This window comes from Argentina silus (assembly GCF_951799395.1).
Source record: "Argentina silus genome assembly, chromosome: 13".
Classification (NCBI taxonomy): Eukaryota; Metazoa; Chordata; class Actinopteri; order Argentiniformes; family Argentinidae; genus Argentina; species Argentina silus.
Genome location: NC_139667.1, coordinates 7,117,601 through 7,138,542, shown reverse-complemented (window position 1 = coordinate 7,138,542; position 20,942 = coordinate 7,117,601). Strand labels below are relative to the sequence as shown.

At 46.3% G+C, this 20,942-nt stretch overlaps 1 protein-coding gene across 2 annotated transcripts; it reads left to right on the top strand.

Moving 5' to 3' along the window:
- Positions 1–288: 288 nt before the first annotated feature.
- On the top strand, positions 289–19,037 carry sos2 (son of sevenless homolog 2). Of its 2 annotated transcripts, XM_083683629.1 has the most exons (24): positions 289–618; positions 1,090–1,276; positions 7,495–7,620; positions 7,799–7,930; positions 8,062–8,226; positions 8,363–8,569; positions 9,506–9,649; positions 10,049–10,159; positions 12,282–12,380; positions 13,323–13,450; positions 13,574–14,229; positions 14,455–14,536; positions 14,626–14,748; positions 14,860–14,972; positions 15,116–15,338; positions 15,765–15,884; positions 15,981–16,143; positions 16,236–16,353; positions 16,442–16,614; positions 16,727–16,843; positions 17,018–17,273; positions 17,420–17,473; positions 17,650–17,753; positions 17,980–19,037. In XM_083683629.1, the coding sequence occupies exons 2-24, from the start codon at positions 1,193–1,195 to the stop codon at positions 18,481–18,483; spliced, it is 4,002 nt and encodes a 1,333-aa protein (XP_083539755.1). In that variant the 5' UTR covers positions 289–618; positions 1,090–1,192; the 3' UTR covers positions 18,484–19,037. The 2 variants fall into 2 exon arrangements, with proteins under 2 accessions (XP_083539755.1, XP_083539754.1); XM_083683628.1 differs by lacking the exon at positions 289–618 and having other exon boundaries at positions 647–1,276.
- Positions 19,038–20,942: the final 1,905 nt, after the last annotated feature.

The window sequence follows — 20,942 nt, the reverse complement described above, 5'->3', positions numbered from 1 at the left end:
AATTGCAATAATATTGCTCCTCATTTTGGAAGTAAAATTAAAACGAAGTTAAAAGTTTTTTTTTTACTTAACTGTCTTCATTTGACCTACTTGCACCAGAGACTTTTAACTTGCACCATAGACTTTTGACTTGCAGTAATGCAACAAAAAAAAAATGGACAAAAGGCAAACCCTCCCTTTGCTTACGCAGACGCAGTGTGAAAGCAAGCTGTCTACGCAGGACGCAAAAGTGAGGGGCCGAGATTCTGGGCAAGCACACACACACGGACGTTGAGTTGGGAGTTTAGACAGGGACGAACATCACCAACGATAACAAAACATTTAGACGTGTGCTACTGAACATGCGTCGGACTATTCTAGCTTGCGGAATTGCTCCTCTTGTGCGCAATTAACCGAAGCGGAAAATATGACGTTTTTCGAAGTAAACAGCAGACGAGAACGTCTCCCTTCTTTGGAATTGAATGAGGAGTCTTGTGCCACAACATAACTCGGAGTGCACCACCAAGGCCATAGAGGCAGCCTCTGCATACAGATGTGCTCTCAACCGCTCGTTACAAGAAATATATCGAACCTGCGCGATAGAGCAAGAATAGGGTTACAACGGAAAGTGTTTACCTAGTAAGTTATTGACTCTCATTGTCATGACACCGAGCTTAGGTGAATGTTGACGTTTTTATTGTTTGTCTTTAGTTTAGATAGCCAGCTAAGTTAGCACACAGCAAGCTAGCTAACGAGCTAGCTGCTAGGAGCAGCAACTTGTTTATTAGCTAGCAAGCTTCCGAGCTCCCAGGCTGAGCCAAACTTGACAGCAGGCTAATTAGCGTACCAGGCGAGCTAGCTAACAATTAGCTAGCTAGCATGCCAACCCAACCCATAATTGAGATGGCTAGCATAAGTTAGCTTGCTAACAAGTGGGTTGCCTTGCCAAGTAGCAGGCACTTTGTCAAATCTGAAATTCAAATAGTGTGGTTAGCTGTAGCTTTTAGCAGGAATAGCTACATGTGCCTTTTCCCCAAAGCTATTACTAAACCTTGCTCGACCCTAGACTTGGTGGTGTATGGTTGAGTGTTCCTATTTGTATTGGTCAAGCTCCCTTTTCACCGTGCCTGGACTGACCCACCCACAAGGACTATCTGGGGCCGATGCTGACAATCCAGCCCGGATCACGGCAACGTAAGGAGCCGCCGCAGCCATGCAGCCGCAGCAAATATACGACTTTTCAAGTGACGAGAACAGTCACAAATGGCGAGGCCTCTTCGTGCAAGCGTTGCGAAAGGTAATATCAGCATAGCAGGGCTGTGATCAAGCCTGATTTAACAGTTTGATATGTTCCCTGTCATGACTGACACTTTCATAACATAAAATGGACAGTTGAGATACATTGTGCATATAATCTGATACGATCGTCCTGGTTGTTATTTCAATGTCCACAAGATGGTGAGTCTCAAGTTATATATTTATTATGGGCACTCAGTTTTGCAGCATCTCCAGGACACTTTTACTCATTCATATCCAAGGTATAGAAATGGTCTTATCTAGGCCACATGAGTGAGGTCATCTGCAGTGATGGCTCCTTGACAGTTTCCAGACCATGCTGAATTTGCCGAGTATAAAAGGTTGTAAGGCATTCTGCCCCCCAACAGCTCATGATATTATCCATTTTACTCAGCCTTTGTTCACATTTAGAATCTTTGTCTGTGTCTGTCTGCCCAGTGTGTGTAATGTAATATTTCTCAACACTGGTACCCATAAATGTATTCCTCCCACTTTGTTTTGAGGAAGTAGGGGTGGTCTATTGAACATATTGCTAGTATTTTTACCATCAGGACAGTAGGTTCATAGGGGATTTTATTCTAGTCAGGGTTCTTTTTGCACCTCATGTAATTCTCCTGACCTGTGGATGAGAGCAGGCCTAATGAGAGAACCGCTGAGGACCAACTCAAATGCACTTCATGTTTGTTGGTCCTCTCTGGCCTATAGCCTAATTTGAGTACACATGGCAAAACTGAAAGTGTGGGTTGCCATTTGTATAACACGACACTTCATATTTGCTTAATTTGTAAGTGTAGTGAATGCCTTGTCCAGGGTCTTTCTTGATTGAGCAAAGAGCAGCAGCTGTTTCATTGTGGAGTGATGTTGGGTTTCCCCTTCTCTAAATAGGACCAACTTGATTTTCACAAACCTAATTGAAGTTTAAGAGGCGGGAAACATTTGACCCAGGATGTTATGTTTCCTTGTAGCCAATAGCCTACCTCTATTTCTCTCTTTCGTTTTCTGTTTCTTAATCTGGCTTTCTGTCCATCACTGTGTTGGGATGATGGTTTTTTATCTGTCGCTGTCTCTCTTTCTGGCCCTCACTCTCTTACTCATTTGAACCTGTGACCCATGTAGACTTGTAGCCCAGCTGAATAAACAATAGTCTCTCTGTAGTTTTGCCGTTTTCATTTTTTATATCCATTTTGGTTTATTCTGATCCCACAGAGATCTTCCTGTCACACAGACGCATGCAATTTAGATTTTATTCTCAATATTGTGACATGCAAAGGTACTTCTCTTCATTGAAGTTAAAAAGTCATTATATTTAGTTTACAATGCACTGCAAATAACGTCAGTGTGAGAAGGGTTTTGGTTTTGTTGGTTGTGAAAGCAGAACTTCTCTCTTAGGGCTCTGAGACAAAATCATGTCTTTAGGGATCATAGGCTTAAGTGATTTCAGGCTTTCAGTTGAGTGATGCTTAGTTAGGACGCGGCAAAGGGTGGTCACAACTTCACCTGCTGCCGCCCTGGGATGAGCTTCCCGATCATTTGCCCATCACCTACATTGGACTTAATATTGCTACTAAGATTTCAGGAATATCACCTCAGCTCATTGTCTTGGGGATTGTAACTCAAGGGACCCACGCCATTCTTTGTTTTGTGTGTGTAGAGGGATTATGCTGGCCTCTGCCTGTCTACTCATTTAGGTTCTAAGTAGAGTGGATGGATCTTGCAGAGTTGGTTTATTTAATACATGATTCCTTATGTACATGATTTCACCCACAGGGCAGGCTCCTATTCTTGTGTTTAACATCAGCTTTCCCAAGTCAACACCTTTTTTCCAATTTCCTTTTCTTTCCCCAAAGATTTAAAGTGCAATCTAGATTTAGATGCAGCCAAGTTTGTTGTAACTGGTGCTGCAGATCCAATTTCACAAATGATGAATGTTCCTTTGCACTGTAATTAGGCAGTAATATACGAAACCATGCTACCTTGATGATGCAGACATATTTGACCATGTCTGGCCAAAAAGGAGTCGCTGTACTTCAAAAGCCCAGAGGTTTTATGGGGTTTGTCTACTTGTCGGATTCTACGTCGTGCCCTGCTCTTGCTTTTAAGAACCACTTGTTGGTTAAGAGTGGGACACTGTCACACAGAAGTGGCAGAGCTTTGTCACAGTGCACAGTGGAGAGATAAGTTTTCAAGTTGTTATGTTTGGGTACAGCCTGTCGCTGTCAGACTAATCAACATGATAAACAGCTCAGGCTGTGTGTTTTGGGGGACTTTGCAGTGGAGATATTGTATGAGTGGAGCTGGGGAGGTTGTTGTGAATCAGGTGAAACTGAGAGCAGGTGGTGGGTTGTGGTGTTGTTTCACTGTCTCAACACGTTACACAACTGCCTCAGGGAAAGCCTGTCAGAGATTGACGCAGGAGATGTTTGTTATGGTTTTGACTAACAGTGACTCACTTTTCTTTTTCCTTTTTTTTGTGTCTTTTTTTTAATTTTTTTTATACAGCTGTCCAGAGAGTAGGGGGTTCCTGGACAGAAGGAGTGGAGAATTTGGGGCCCATTACTATTAGCATGTTCTCTAGGAGCTGGAGCACCTCATTGACCACTCCCTAAAAGAGAAGCGTCTCACTGCTATGTTCACCTGTATGCAGCTGGCATACATCACTAGAGTAGAGTGCGTGCGTCTGCCCGCCCATGTATGTCTGTGTTTCTCTCTGTGGCCCGCCGTAAGTGTGATGTGCACTGTGACATTTCTCTGAGGAGGGTCCACGGCGGTGTCCCAGCTATTCCTGATGCCTACGGCTCGTGCCTGGTGCTCTGTAAGAGCGTCATTGAGCCAGTGACACACTGCTGTTAATAATAACTGTGCATTCTCCAGGTCTGCTGTTTCACTTGCGTGGGGAGAAAGGCCACGGCTACGATTTCATTCCATTGCCATGTTGAGTGAGGAGAGCGCGGTGGTGAGCTCACGGTGCTCATTGAGGGAACAGGCTCACTGAGAGAGTGAGCTCAGCACAGAAGTGGATCCTTTTGCTTTTCCTTTCTTCTGACAGATTTGTGTCAGACACGCGCTTGGACACCCACGGTGTCAGACACAGCACGCTGTTGGTGGGCATCTTTATCTCTCTGATGAGGTCTGTCTGCTGATGGGACAGGATGTGCTCTGTAATGGCACACACTTCCTGTGCACCTGCCCCGGGCCGTCCTCAGAGAGGAGTGATCACGGAGGGGCCCGATTAATCAGAGGCTCCGCGTGTCCCGCCCTTCCCAAAGCCTATCATCTACTCCATCAACACCACACTCATAATCCTCAAATAGAGCACAGATAGACAGAAACAGCAGGGTTGAACAGCAAGTCTGGTTCACAGGGTCAGGTCAGACTTAGGTCATCATGAATAAAAGACCACTTGCTATTATGGTCAACAATAGGCGTGTGTGTGCCTGTGTGTGTGTGCGCGTGCGTGTGCGTGCCTGTGCGTGTGTGTCAGATGTGCGCGCACACACACAGACGTACGTGTTAGAGTCAATCTCTGCCCTGTGATTCCCCAGACAGTCTGATTGTAATGGTAGATGATGTCATGCTCTGAATCACAAACCGTGACACATCCTTGGGTTTAATAACAACCCCTCCTCCACACATGTCCACATTACCTGCAACCTGAGCCTGGTGCAGCCCCACACACACTCTTGGCCAGGAAAAAAATCAATTGAATTAAACATGTTAACCCAGATGTTCACCCTGCATTAACACCCCACCCTTACTTCAGTCTATTGCTGCTAGTCCACTGACCACCTGACAACAGGCTGTAGCTCTTAGCTTTACTGTATGCTCACTATTTACACTACAATCTCTGAATTGAGTGTGAACGAATGACCCTCGTCATGACAACTCGTGTGTCCTATTTGATAATTCTGGAATGTACTCTCCCCTGAACCCTACTGCAGTTCTCCTCCAGGACGCTCAGTGTGGCCAGGCCTACTACTCTAGTCTGCATGTGGCTTTTAAGGAGACTGCTGCTGCCTGCTTGTTCACCACATCAATATCTCTGTCTACTGCTATGATCTCCTGTCCCTGGAGTGCACTGCTCTGTGTGGTGGAGAGAGAGAGAGAGAGAGAGGGAGGGAAAAGAGAAAGTGAGCAAGAGAGCGCTGGGACTCCCTGTACACCAGCCAGCCCGCCTTAATGGAGATGAACCAAGAAACCGTACACCTCCAGCATGGGCCAGGGGATGTGCATGAAAGCATATATCTCCTTTATCTCGTCATGGTACACTTGCACTACATGTGATCCAGTCTCTTTTCTGTTTCGCTCATTGTTTTCCCACCACCTGAAAAGCTCCCCTTAAACCTTATGTCACGTTTTCAACTTCGGTCCTTTCCACTGGTTTGCTCTCTGAATACCTCCAGTGATATTAGGCCTACACACTCATCCATAGGGCTCAGGTTGCATGAGCACCATAAATGTATTGAGCTAGAGCAGCCTGTACATGCAGCTGATCTCCTCACAGTTTCCAGTTTAGATGGTGGAGGACCAGCCTCTGATTCTCTCAGTCTTGTTGTCTCGTGTTGGACCCAACGTCGGATCTCTGTCACTGACACAGACTGTCTTGGGCAGACAGACTTATGAAGTATTTGAATACAGCTCATCTGCACATCATCTTATGTCAGATGAGTAAGTTTGTAAACATAATCTATTTGAATTAGCAGCAACAACTGGTTCTTTGTTTGTGTTTATTGGTTTGAGTCATATTGTTGTGGTATGTTCAAGTGCATGCCCAGGGGGATAATTTGCAAAACCAGTCCCAGCTGGCATGCTAACTTCCTAAAAATAACAACTTCCAAGAACCCATATTCTATTGTCACTTTGCTCATATACAAGAAAATAAGAGTAAGATTCTGCTTTGTGAAATACTACTCAGGGATCCCATTCAAGCTCAGTGTGATGTCACAGGATGGGTCTGATGGATAACAGTAAACAGTGGTATTTGGGCATTTTTTTATCTATTTCATTTACCCTCTCTGCCTCATTTTTGGAGTTTTCTAAAATAGAGAACACTAGATGAAACTGTCCAACGGTTTTGTGAATGGAATCAAGGGAAACCCCCGTAGTTTCTGTGGTGACTCATAACTCCTTGTGTCATGTGGAATTTGGTGTCATGTGGAATTCGGACAAGTGCTTTTGAGGTTGAGAGAGACCTCATCTTTTGCTTCTGCTTACATTTTCAGTTAGGCCTAATAGCCTACTATAGTTAGGATTTTACTGTATTGTCAGTCACAGTTTTACAGATGAGCAAATCATTTTACTGTGACTTATTTTGCAATTAAAGTATGTGTAGCAATGAGGGATTGTCTAGTTACAGACAAAAGGTTGCAAATTCAGTCCAAATTAAATGTATTTCCATCACTTGGGGGAGAGTGATGCCCTGTCCATCATTGTCACTGTAACCCAGAGCACAAGAATGCCTGAAGCCTGGTCAGCCCTGACCTTTAAACTGTCATCTCACATTCCACATGCCGGGGGCAATGTTTTGTCATAAGAGCGCTCGCTTTACTATATGCCAGGGTAATTCCATCGTGTGTGTGTGTGTGTGTGTCACTGGCACCCTCTCTCTCTGGCTTCAACCGCTCTCTGTTTCCCACAGCCTTTTTTCAGTCCCATAATAGTATCTGAACAGACAGCATTCCATTGGTAGGACACAGCCCTAATGACGACAAGATAGAGGGAGGCTTCTCTTTCCACCCAGCCTTCACACCTGACAAGTCACACCTCTCCCCCTCGCCTTATATCCTAGCCACACCTCTCCTTTCACTCCGTTTCTTCCCCCCCCCCCACGAGCACCGTTGTGTAAGACGGGCTGTCAGGAGTAGACCGGCACCTCTTCTGAAATTGGTTGCAAGTCTCGTGAGACGTGCTGTTTAAGTGCGTGACTTGGCTGTGATGTCATGCCTTTTGATTTTGTGGTCATTGTTTGTTTTTAGCCCGGTCTGTGTTTCCAAACACCATGCAACATCATCTTTAATGTGTCTGTAGCAGGAACTGAGAGGGGAAAATGCAAGTACAGCAATTCTCACATGTTTTGGTGACGTAACTGACAGCTGTGTGCAAGATTTTAACATATGTCTGTCTTGGATGGTCCACCGAAAAAAAAAATCATCAGATGGTTATATAACTTCTGTCGCCAAATATTATCTGCTTCTCTTTGATAGTCTGTTATGGCCCCTCTAGGTGCAGCTACAGGTCCATCCGACCCTCTCAGCAAAGGAGGATGCACTGCAGTACATCGAGGAGCTGATCCTGCAACTGCTCAACATGCTGTGTGTGGCCCAGCCACGCTCCGTACAGGATGTGGAGGTACATCCACAATACCTCAACCCCACTGTTCATCTGAACTGACACCTGCTGAATCCTCTCTGAACACACTGGCTACAGAACCAGCTTTGAGAATGTGTTAATTGTGTGTGTTGAAATGTGTTTCTGAGGTATACGTAGCTCAACTAAGTTTGGGCTTTATTATCCTCCAACTCATCAGGAACGCGTACAGAAGACCTTTCCCCACCCCATTGATAAGTGGGCCATAGCCGATGCCCAGTCTGCTATCGAGAAGCGCAAGAGAAGGAACCCCTTACTACTCCCTGTGGACAAGATACATCCCCTGCTCAAGGTAGAGCTCAGAGCTCACCCCACCAATGACACTTTCTTTACTTCAATCTATGGACTCACTTGTCCTCCTTTAGAAGACCCCACATTCATTCATTCTCTCTAACCCACTCCGCCCATGTTTCCCCTCGACAGGAGGTCCTGGGTTATAAAATAGACTACCACGTCTCCCTGTACATCGTGGCTGTGCTGGAGTACATATCAGCCGACATCCTCAAACTGGCGGGCAACTATGTTGGCAACATCCGACACTATGAGATCAGCCAACAAGACATCAAAGTATCGATGTGCGCAGACAAGGTGGGAAACTGCGTGGCTGTGTGTGTGTGTGTGTGTGTGTGTGTGTGTTTGTGTCACTTTCAATGTAATCCACTTCAAAGTGTTCGAGGCCTCTGCTGTTCCGATTTGTTGATCTGTATGTGTGTATCTGGTGCAGGTGTTGATGGACATGTTTGACCAGGACGAAGACATAGGCCTTGTTTCTCAGTGCACGGAGGAGCCATCTTCATCGGGAGAGCTTACCTACGATGACCTGGTCAGACTAGAGATCGCTGAGGAGCGCCAGTACCTGAGGGAGATTGACCTCATCATCAAAGTGTTCCGCCACCACTTTCTTTCCAACAACAAGATCTTTACAGCTCAGGTGAGATCAGTCTTGGTGTTGCCAGCTAACAAAACAGCAGTCAGATTTCGAACGGCTCTTTGACTACTTATCAAAGCCTTTTGCAGCCAAACAGAGTAAGAACATTTGAAGATTATAACTCAATTGCTGTAATCAGCTACCAGCTAATCTTCCCGGGCGGAGTAGCTTGCTGTGAAATGCTTGAGCTAATGTTCTCACTTCCTTAAGCATCACAGAGGCTTGACAAACTTTGTGGAGGTCTTATGCCTACATGTTTGTTTTGTCCCCATGACCTTTCAGAGATGTGTGAAGTAGATATTGTTCTGCTACTCACCACAAAGGCTCAAATCACCTTTATAGCTTAAACACTGAGATTTGCATGGGCTAAAGAACGAGTGAAGCATTTTTGTTTTATGGGTTGCTGTGGTTTGCATATTTTGGGTTGGGTGGTTAGTGGTATCATTTGGGTGAGGAGGGTAACCCAGATGGCCCAATGGAATGCTGAACACATAATTAAGGCGTAACAGAAACAACATCTGCTGTTCCTGCCAAAATAACCTTTAAATTGACTGCAAAAATATCTGAAATGGTTTTGAAGGATGGTCCTCTGTGGCTCAGTGGACCTCTGTGGCGCAGTTGGTAGAGCATGTGGCACTAACAACGCTTAGGTTGGGGGTTCGAATCCCGCTGGGACCATATATACTGAAAAATATATGCACTCACTGCCATTTAGCTGACACTTTTATCCAAAGTGAGTTACATTGCATTGAGTGCATACATTCAGTATATATGGTCCCAGCAGGTATCGCAATGTATCGCCGTATGTATTGTATTGCAATAGTATCGCAGTGTGACCAATGTATGATGCCTATCATATCGTGAGGTCCTTGCCAATAACCAGCCCTAGTTGGGTGCCTGTTGGTCTGAGTCACTCATCTCTTGCCCCTCCCATTACAGGATGTTGAGGTGATCTTCAGCAACATCCTGGACATCCACGAGCTGACAGTGAAACTGCTTGGTCTGATAGAGGACGCAGTGGAGATGACGGCTGACGGCAGTCCCCATCCTCTAGTGGGCAGCTGCTTCGAGGACCTGGCCGAGGTATGAAGCACCTACACCTGTCCTTTACCTTACCAATCCAAAACCTCACAACCCTCTTACGGTTACACTGTTAACTCTGTGGTAGAGCATGGCACTAGCCCCACTGGGACCATATGTACTATAGATGTATGCACTCACTGTACTGTAAGTCGCTTTGGATAAAGGCGTCAGCTAAATGGCATATATTCTAAATGGTATTATCATTAGCTCCCTGTCCAGTGTGCCACCCACCGACCACCACTAGGGGCACACACACCACACATTACTAGACTGCTGTCATACCTAGCTCTACACCCCCCCCCCCCCCCCCCCACACACACACACCTCCCCCCACCCCCAGTGACACTAGCCTGCTCATGTAACTGAATAGAATTGTCCTCTGCTCTCTAATGGCGACAGGAGCAGGCATTCGACCCCTATGAGACCCTGTCGCAGGACATCCTCTCCAGGCAGTTCCACGAGCACTTCAGCAACCTGATGAACCGACCAAACGTAGGCCTCTACTTCCAGGTGAGAGATTGGCTCCGGGTGTCTCAGTCACTCTCAACTTGGAGCTCACGTTGTCATCCAGTGTTTTCGATGGTGCACGATTTTTATTGCCTTCGAGTATTGATGAAAGGGCATATTTTTGGGTCGTTTTCAGTGTTCAAACTAGGGGAAATGCGTGCAGAGAAATGGTGTTTGGGCATAAGCTTCCTCTTTTACACTCTTTCACAGATAAAGTCAGTGTCTGTGGGATTCCTCAATATCAGTCAAGGGCATGCCTTGACAAATACAGCTTCCTGTGTACAGTGCATTCATTGCTGCATTGTTTTATCTGGACATTCCTCACAAGAAATACCATTGAATTACACTCAGCTGGGTGCAGTGTGTCTTTGAATCTAAAATATTTGCCGATGTTTTCTTTAACCAAACACTCTTTGAATCAGGACGTAGACATGAGCTGATATCAGTGCCCCCTGTCAAACACTTGTCTATTGTTCCCTCATTTAATTTGATACAGTTTCAAGGTAATAATAATAATAATATATTTTATTTGATTGGCGCCTTTCTGGACACCCAAGGTCACTTTACGGTAGACTAAAAATACATTAAAAGTGCAATAAAAGTACAATTAAAATCAAGGAGATTAAAAAAAAAAGGTTAATTGTCCGGTATCAGGGATGGTGTTGTGCATATTGAGTCCTTTGACTGTCCCTATGAGGGGGCTGGTGCTGTTAGCTTATACCCTTCCTTTGTAGTGGACTCTCCTGCCTGGTCCTCAGGGCAGTGTGCAGTGGGCCTCAGGCTAGGGCTGCTCTGTTTACCATTACACTCTCCACCCCAAGCCACATAAACATTGGGACCCAACACCGTCCTCTGCCCTGATTGCCCGTAGGTGGTGTTTATTTTAAAGGCCAGTGCCAGGACACCAGGAACATAACTCACCCACTGGTGTTGGCTGACACAAACCAATACATGTCTAGCACCCTTGTCTGCATTTGTTTCTGTAGGGCTATATATTTGCTGTTAGCTTCCAGTGAGATATAGGCAAGATGCATGTGGATGTTTAGTTAGTTCAGAACAATGCATGTTAGTTGATATCATGAAGTCCCACAGGCTCCGTATGGTATTGTTCTAACCCCATTTATGCGCTCAGTAATTATATTCCCTAATACCCGGTTTTGTCTCTTATTCCAATGATAAATAAAACTATCAATTGTCTCCATCTCTCTCCCTTTCTCTCTTTTCTGTCTTTTTTTTTTGTCTCATCCCCTTCACTGTGTTTCCCTCTCTCCCTCCCTCCCTCCCCTCCCTCTCTCCCTCCCTCTGTCAGATGGATGTGTCTGTTGAGCACTCAGCCACTGCACTCTGCAGCGTCTGGTATTGTGGGTAAATTACATCGCCTTTTAAAAATAGAACAGGCAGCCACACTGCAGGCCATTTTTCTCCTGGAGAGGGGGGGCTTGGCTGGAGGCACATTTCATGTTGAAAATAAGCTGTAAATTAAGACGACAACAGAGCACAGCTCGGGTTCAGTCGGTTCAATACCCCTCTGAAATGGGTACATGTTGTTCTTATTGCCCTGGTGCGTTGGATTCCCAATGTTGTGTTTCTATTACGATTTATTGTTCCACACTCCCTTTGGTGAATGAAGGATTATGTTGTGAAAGTAAAAAAAAAAAAAAAAAAAAAGGCATCTTATCATCGATGAATCATTTATAACAGTTAAGCACAAGAGGAGCAGAGGAACAGAGGCTTGAAATGTCAAGATGCTGTCCTTTTCATTTTCCTCTGTTGGGAACAACGTCCAGTATCTGCATTTGTTTGTGTACAGTATAACTGTGTGTGTCTCTCTCTCTATCTCTCTCTCTCCCCCCCCAAACACACACACAGACAATGTAGAAGCTAGTGTGTGGAGTCTGGGTCGTATGGTATTGATTAAGTGTCGTCTATCTAGGGAGCTGGGGATTTTAAGGGATACTATGACAACCCTCACTCAAGTTACCCTGCAGACCACCACAGTCCACTCCTCTCATGTCCCCTGTTCATCCCTTCATCATTTCCCCCCCTTCTCTCTGTCCTCTGTATCCGTGGGTTTATAATCCTCTCCCAATCTCTCATGGTCCTTCTGTTGTCTTTGTCTTCACAGTCAATTGCAGAGGGCTTCAAGGAGGCTGTCCAGTATGTCCTACCACAGCTTATGATGGTCCCCGTCTATCACTGTTTGCACTACTTTGAGCTACTACAGGTAAGTGTACACACATACACAATGTAACACATGCATACACACCAGTTCCAGACTTGGATTCTTTGTCCACATAATGATACACACAAACCTGGGGATAACCTGATAATCATGCTGTTATTGTAAGTGTTGTATGAACATGCAGCCCTGCTAATCTCTGTTGTTGTATATGAATCAGTGGTAACGTATAGCTACATGAGTCCCAACATGTGTTTGGCCCTCCCATCTGCTTGGCTTCTTTATCTCCTGTATCCCATCTCAACGTGTTTGAGTGAAGTCTTCCTTGCTGCTCTCGCGGTTTGATTCAGCAGAGCCTGTCTGTCAACCTGTCACAGACAGTTTGGGATAGAGGAGCTCTCCCTCTGATGACTTTGCCTCAGGAGAATCAACCCATAGGTCCCATTTCCTTCCTGTTCTAGGGTTAACCAATAGCCATCAGCCTTTCCAGTCATATCAGTCATCCATATCCTTTAACCTCAACCTCACATAGGGGTTAGGGTTAGGCTGATTAGTCTTTCAACATAGTAATTTGTAACTCATGGCAAGTTGGGTTCTGTGATATCCTAAGAGTCGCCACCTTGTGGTCATATATATATATGTGTGCTCTGTATTGCGTATAGTTTGTACTACTGCCTAAACTGAAGAAAGATGAGAGATGTTTGTAGCTTGGTTGATTTTAATTTACCAAACACATTTTTAATAACCACATTCTTCAAATACATGTTTAGTTTTCAAGACCAGGAAGAAGTGATGTCAGTTGTAGTACAGAAATGGCCAGGTGTGTTCTACCAGCAGACCTCTGCACCTGCTGCTTGTTATGGCATTAAGCGCCCCCATTGGAATACTGTTAAGAGTGAGGGCAAACTGCCATCTTCACTCAACCACAGAGGCACCCATCATGATGTGTCCACTGCACGTCATCCTCTGTACGTTGTCTTTGTGCAGCAACTGCAGGAGCGCAGTGAGGACCAGGACGACCGAGAGTGCCTGAAGCAGGCCATCACGGCGCTGCTCAACCTCCAGTGCAGCGTTGAGCGCATTTACACCAAGCACCTGCCCCGCCGCAAGCCTGGGTAAGCCTCCAGTCCACAGCGCCCCCTGTAGCCTCACTCACATGTTACATATTTACCTCCTCAGTGTTCTCAACGCACTCTCTCTTACACCACTCTCCCCCTACCTCCCACCGTCCACTCTAGTGAGCCCATGTATCGCCTGTACAGCCGGCAGGTGCGCAGTAAGCAGTTGGCCATCAAGCGCATGAATGAAATCCAGAAGAGCATTGACGGCTGGGAGGGCAAGGACATCGGCCAGTGCTGCAGCGAGTTCATTCTGGAGGGGGCGCTGCTGCGGGCCGGTGCCAAACACGAGCGCCACAACTTCCTGTTCGACGGCCTGATGATCAGCTGCAAGGCCAATCAGAGCTCGCGGCTCCCGGGGTCAGGCAGCGGGGCGGAGTTCCGGCTTAAGGAGAAGTTTGTTCTTCGGAAGGTCCGCATTGTGGACCGTGAGGACTCGGCAGAGCTTCGCCACGCCTTTGAGCTGGTGGGGAAGGATGAGAACTGTGTGGTGTTCTGCGCCCGGTCTGCAGAGGAGAAGGGGGCGTGGATGGCTGCGCTGGTGACTCTGCAGTACCGCTCCACCCTGGACCGCATGTTGGACACAGTGCTGCAGCATGAGGAGCAGGCCCAGCCTCTAAGACTACCCTCTCCTGAGGTCTACCGCTTCGCTGTGCAGGACTCTGAGGAGAATATTGTGTTTGAAGACAGAAAACAGAGCAAGACAGGCATCCCTATCATTAAAGCTGGCACCGTGGTCAAGCTCATAGAGAGGCTCACATACCACATGTATGCTGGTAAGTTTGCCTCTGACACGCAACCTTGTTTGTATCACTCCCATGTTATGTCCCTCACAAATCTTGAGTGTAATATGGTGTATATCATCAAGTGTTCCCAGTGCAAATATCCATTGAAAAAACTGATGTGTTGTTGTTGTTGTTCTTCTTCTTCTTATTATTATATTATGTATTTGACATAGTAAGCACTTTCTGTGATTTTAATTGTATTCCTTTGTTCTTTAGATCCCAACTTTGTGCGCACATTTCTGACTACATACCGTTCCTTCTGCAAGCCCCAGGAGCTTCTCAGCCTTTTGATAGACAGGTATGGTACGCCCAACGGGCCTGTGTGCCGGTATGATTGACTGTGTCAGAGCCAAGCCTCTTGAGATGATGCTTGTTTTCCATTCCCAGGATTGACATCCCCGAGCCAGAGCCCACGGAGGCGGACCGACAGGCTCTCTGGAATGGTGATCAGCCAATGGCGGCTGAGCTCCAGAGATTCCGCAGGGAGTATGTGCAGCCTGTCCAACTTCGGTAAGGCCACTGACCAATCAGACCTCATCCCACCTGGGCTAAGGGATCCTCTTGAAGAGTGATTGTATCATTGTGTCTGTCCTCCCTCATCCTGTGTTCTTTCTCTCCCAGAGTTCTCAATGTGTTCCGCCAGTGGGTTGAGCACCATTTCTATGACTTTGAGAACGACCCAGAGTTACGAAGCAAACTGGAGGAGTACATTACCAGCAAAATACAACTTCGAGGTCTGTTGACATTATCACCTCAGCAGTAAAATCCACAATTATCTGTATTTATTTACCCTTGAACTAAGTGTACAATAAAAACAATGTTTTTGTTTTTTTTGATTGACATTGACTGACTCAAACTATCTCCTAAACTTGGACAGGCAAGTCAATGAGAAAGTGGGTGGAATCCATCAACAAGATAATCAAGAGGAAGATGCAGACCCAGTCTAACGGTGTCAGTCACAACATTACCTTTGAAAGTCCGCCCCCTCCCATAGAGTGGCACACCAGCAGGGCGGGGCAGATGGACACGTTTGACCTCATGACCCTTCACCCCATAGAGATCGCCCGCCAGCTGACTTTACTAGAGTCAGAGCTCTACAGGTAAGACACCCACTTTAATTGTAAAGTTAGTAAAGTTTACTAACTTTACTAATAGTAAAGTTATAATAATTACAGTTATAATCTTAACTGTCCCTCCTAAAGACCTCTTCATCCCCACTATCCCCCTGTGCAAGTTTCTCTCCTGTAAAAAAACTAAATACATATCTTCCTTTCTTCTAGCATTGTGACTGCCTATGGCCCCTGGTCCTAGCATAGATTAATTTGTTCTTATGATGATAGATGATTCACTTACTTTGTCAAATGTATTTGTTGTAAGTCGCTTTGGATGAAGGTGTCTGCTAAGTGCCGTAAATGCACCCACTATATCACCCATGTTACTAGGCATGTTTTTACCCTGAGGTAATTCAGTCATGAGATGTACTGTACAGTGTTATTTAAGTGTGTCTCTTCCCCCTTCCTCCCCAGGGCTGTCAGGCCATCTGAACTGGTGGGCAGCGTCTGGACCAAAGAGGACAAAGAGAAAAACTCGCCCAACCTGCTTCGCATGATTCGCCACACAACCAACCTCACACTCTGGTTCGAGAAGTGAGTAGTACTCCCAAGCCCCGGGGGTTAACAGCGCCTTCTATAACCTTGGCTGGTAATGGTTATACTTACATTCTCCATCTCTGTGTGTGTTAGGTGCATTGTAGAGGCAGAGAACCTGGATGAGAGGGTGGCCGTGTTCACGCGGGTCATTGAGATCCTGCAGGTGTTCCAGGAGCTCAACAACTTCAACGGAGTGCTGGAGGTGGTCAGTGCCATCAACTCTGTCCCCGTCTACAGGCTCGACCACACCTTTGATGTAAGCACAGCGATTAACATCCTGTCTGGATTATGAGAGAACTGGTTGAGCAGCTAGCTGATGAAAGATATCCCATTTTCTCTTGTACACAGGCGGTCCCAGAGAGGAAAAAGAGGATCCTCGAGGAAGCCGTGGAACTCAGTCAGGACCATTTTAAGAAATACCTGGCCAAGCTCAAGTCAATAAATCCACCCTGTGTGCCTTTCTTTGGTAAGATCTTTATGACATCACAGGGTCTTAGGTTCATCGGTGAGTTGATTGGTTCTGATCCTGACCGTGGCTCAACCCTCATCCTCAGGTATATACCTAACCAACATCCTGAAGACGGAGGAGGGGAACCCAGACTTCCTCAAACGCCACGGCAAAGAGCTGATCAACTTCAGCAAGCGCAGGAAAGTCGCGGAGATCACAGGGGAGATTCAGCAGTATCAGAACCAGCCCTACTGCCTGAAGATGGAACACGACATTAAGGTCCGACTGTCTATTGCTCACCTGCATCAGCATGGCATGGGTTAACTATGTCGTGGACCCATTCTAGGGAATGTTGTGTATCTAATGGGTTTTTGTTTGGTTCTTCCCACAGAGGTTCTTTGAGAACTTGAACCCCATGGGCAATATGAGTGAGAAGGAGTTTTCTGACTACCTGTTCAACAAGTCTCAGGAGATTGAGCCGCGCAACTGCAAGCAGGCCCCCCGATTTGTAAGTGACCATTGGGGAGAATGGAAGCACCGACCTGGGTTGTTAAAAGGCAGACAAAGTTTTTTGGGTTTTTTGAATGAATGAATGAATTAATGATTGCAAAAAAAACATCCATGGTGATTCAGAATGTGTTAGCAGTGCCGACAGTCACTCTCCCTCTCTCGCCCCCTGCAGCCCAGGAAGACCCTGTACACCCTGAAGTCCCCTGGGATCCGGCCTGTGCGTACCTCTACCTCCGGAACACTGAAGGGCCACCCTGTCGCTCTGGAGAGGGAGCCCCCCCACAAGATCACGTTCCGCAGCATCGCCGAGACGGAGCCGGAGATGACCTTCTCTGTGCCCACCTCACCCAACACCCCCACCCCGCCACAGTCCGCCTGCTCCGACCTCAGCTCAGTCTTCATGGAGCACGACCTCTGCAGCTCCTATGGTGAGGCCGAAACACACACACACACACACACACACACACACACGCACGTACTGGTCCTCTTACCAGTGAAACATGGAGGGTGTATAAGAGTACATCCTATAATGGTTGAACAAATTTAACTAAACTTCTCTCTGCTAATTTTACAGGTAACTTTACAGGTAGCAACACCATATTCGCTCCAGTTCTCCTACCACATTCAAGTGAGTGTTACTGCTGTCTTCTTGTTTCTGATTGATGTGTCTGTGAGTGTTTATGAAACAGACCTCTTGACCATGACAAACACAGCCTTCCTGTGGAGGATGCTGGTAGAGTGGGGTTGTGCTTTGATGTATTTCTCATTAAGCATTGTCTTTGTGTCTGGACATGTCCTCTCTAGAGTTCCACTCTGCGTCTTGCGGGAGCCTGCACCATCTAGGAGAGGAGTTGCTCAAGCCACCTCCACTCCCCCCTCGCAGGAAGGATGCTTTCTCTGAGGCCAAGGTAATACCAACACACACACACACACACACTCACACTCATAAACCTACAGTCTGAGGCTTTTGCAATCTCAAGTTTTGTGAAATTTTCAGGAAGGATGCTTACTCTGATGCCATGCTTCCTGTGAATGCGTTGATTCTTGTGAAATCGAAATCTACAGAATGTTAAATAAAAGTATGGTTTCTAACTTGTCTGACCGATTGTTTGTGTGTGTGTTTGTCTTTGTCAGTTGAGCTGCAGGTCTGACAGCCCTCCAGCCATCCCTCCCAGACTGCCCCCGCCTCTCCCCAGGTTCCAGCCCAGACCACCAGTCTACAACGGACCCAGCGACGGCCCCTTGCCTAGCCCCCCACCTCCACCCCCGCGGGACCCCCAGCCCGACACCCCACCCCCTGTCCCCCAGCGCCCCCCAGAGATCTTCATCAACTACCCCCTCAACCTGCAGCCCTCGCCTGTGGGCCGTTTCCACTGGGACTTTGGCAGCTCTCCCAGCTCCCCCAACACTCCTCCTGGCACTCCTTCGCCCCGGGTCCCACGGCGGAGCTGTCCCCTCAGTGCCAGCCAGAACAGCCTGTGCCCTCTCCCCATGCCCACCATGGCACCGCCTGTTCCCCCGCGCCACATCTCCAGTCCCCAGCTCCCCAAGCTCCCACCAAAGACATACAAAAGGGAGCTATTGCAACCCCCGCTACATGGCCTCTCATTGGTGGAGAACACAGACAGTAGCCAATGAGCCTGCCTCTTTTTTTTTTTTTTTTTTTTGTAGGTGAGCTCCAAACACAAACTGCAAACCATGTTCTGCAAACTATGAGCTTGTGGAGCAAATTAAACAAACTTATCATGATTAAAGCTACTGATCATAAAGACTGCTTTCCAATTTTCCAACCCCACCCACTCATCTCCAACATTGACCAATCATGCCACGCCACTCAGGGGATCAGTAGCTCCGCCTTCATTTCAAGCCCTCTGTGCCAATGAGAAATCCACACCAGTGTGCCAGCTAACAAACAAGGAGCGCCAAGACACTGTTTCAAAGTGTGTGTGTGAGTGTGTGTGCGTGCATGAATGAGTATGCTTGTGTGCGTGCTTGTGTGCGTGCATGAGTGTGTGTGTGTATGTGTGCATGAGTGTGTGTAAGTGTATATACACGAGTCACTGTGTTACTTTTCTCTTGTAGAGAGCACACACTGTACTAGCTGTGTTAAACAGAACAGCATGCTCTGGCAGTCATTCTCACCCCCTACAGGACACTGTGCTTCACCGCGGTGGGGAGGGGGGGAGTGGGGGGGGGGGCCTCTCCAGTCTGTCCTGCAGTGTTCAGAGAAGTCTGGCAGTCTCTCTGTCGTGCTGTTCTTCTATGGGCATTGGCATAGTGCTAAGAGCAACATTCACCCAGGAGCCCTGCTGTGGCTCGCAGAATTGACTCTGAATCCATCAAGACCTCAAATGCTCTTTTATGATCAACTTATCAGCTCTTTCACAGCGTTTCTATTAGGAGCAGGCATGAGCAGAGGTTCAGTCTCCGCTGAGTCCTCACAATCGTACCATTGTGTTTTTTTGTTTTTCCTACTAAGTGAAAATTAGTGGCCAAAGTCTTATTTTATGCAGGGGGATAAGGGATTCATTTTTGAGGAATGACGTGAAAAAATAAACGAGGCAAAGGAATTTCATTGATCTGAGCGACACTGAATTCCCTCCCCCTTTGATTCTCTACTGTGCACTGTGACTGTATGGAAGTGAGCGGACTCTACGGGGCCCAGTCTGAGGACAGCCCTGTCCATAGCCACACGCTCAACTTCAGACGTTGCCTTTTAACCAACAGCAGTGACCTCTGACCCGAGGCAGAGAGCCTTTCTGCTTGAGGGAAAGTGGTACAGGCGGACGCACCATTTTGCACATCAAGGTTGGACAAAGTCAGCAGGTGTGATGTCTACCCTCCCTCAGTCATGTGATTTGACGTCAATCTGCCAGGATATAAAAAGGCGCCAATCCTGGAAGAGGAGAGAGGACAGGAAAATAAATCTGACTGTTTGCCAGAGAGGCTGTAGTGGACCTTTCTCTCAAGCTCCTTAAAGCCAAGATGATGTCTTATACCACCCCATAAAGATGTGTGCTGCTGACCAACACTACATACTCCACCATCCCCAGTACCAACCTTCCTGATTGGTATGGAAATTTAGCACTGGACAGGACACACCAAAGCCTGGGACAAAGGGACAGCTCCCCCAGTGGTTGCTCCAAATATCTGGACTCATCAAGAGGGAGGAACCTTTTAACCAGAGTTCCTTCACTCTCTGCTCAAAAGACCTTTTCATTTTTAAAAAAGAGACTGAAATAACACATGCATCATGCTCAGATGTGCCTTTTATTTTATTTTCTATTTTACAGAATAAGCAAAAGGTGTCTAAAATGCTAAAAAATAAGGTTGCCTCTGTAATGCTTAGAACAAAGCTATACACTACAAAACTTGTACAGGTTTGTGGATACTGTGTATATAACATGTATACACTAACTAAATAATTTGTATAAAGTGACTTCTCTGTTGTATTATACCCTCCTCTGCATCTGTTTGGTCAAATATTGCCTAACAATCCCAGTGCTGCTACAGTCAGATAAAACAGGTCACTGTCACTAACTTACTTACAGACAATCCCCCAGTTTAAACTGGGAATGTTATCAGAGAAAAGACATGTATCTCTCTCTCTCCCCCCCAGGTGTTTTAAAGGAATGAAAATATACAGTTCAACATGCCAAGCACTTAGTAAGAAGTGTGCTTCACTTTGTACATCCTACTAATTGCCTTTTGATGGGTCTCGTTTTCAAAGACTTTCGGACGCTAATACTCTTATTAAACAGAGTTTGAAATTGCATTAAGGTTTGAGTGTATGTGTGGGTGTATAATATATATATATATATATATATATATATATATATATATATATATATATATATATATATATATATATAAAATAAATTACATGATGAGCTTAGTGAAGAATTGGACATTTTCTGAGAACACACTTTGTGCACTTTAGGCTGTACTGTTAAAGAGCCACAGTGATATAGGTCATGTTTGTTAATGCAATGCCTAATTGCAATGGTCCTATGCTACTGTTAAACTCACTTTCTTCATGAATCAGGACAGCAAACACACCATAGTGTACCACTCCAACTCTCCCCTTCACCTCCATA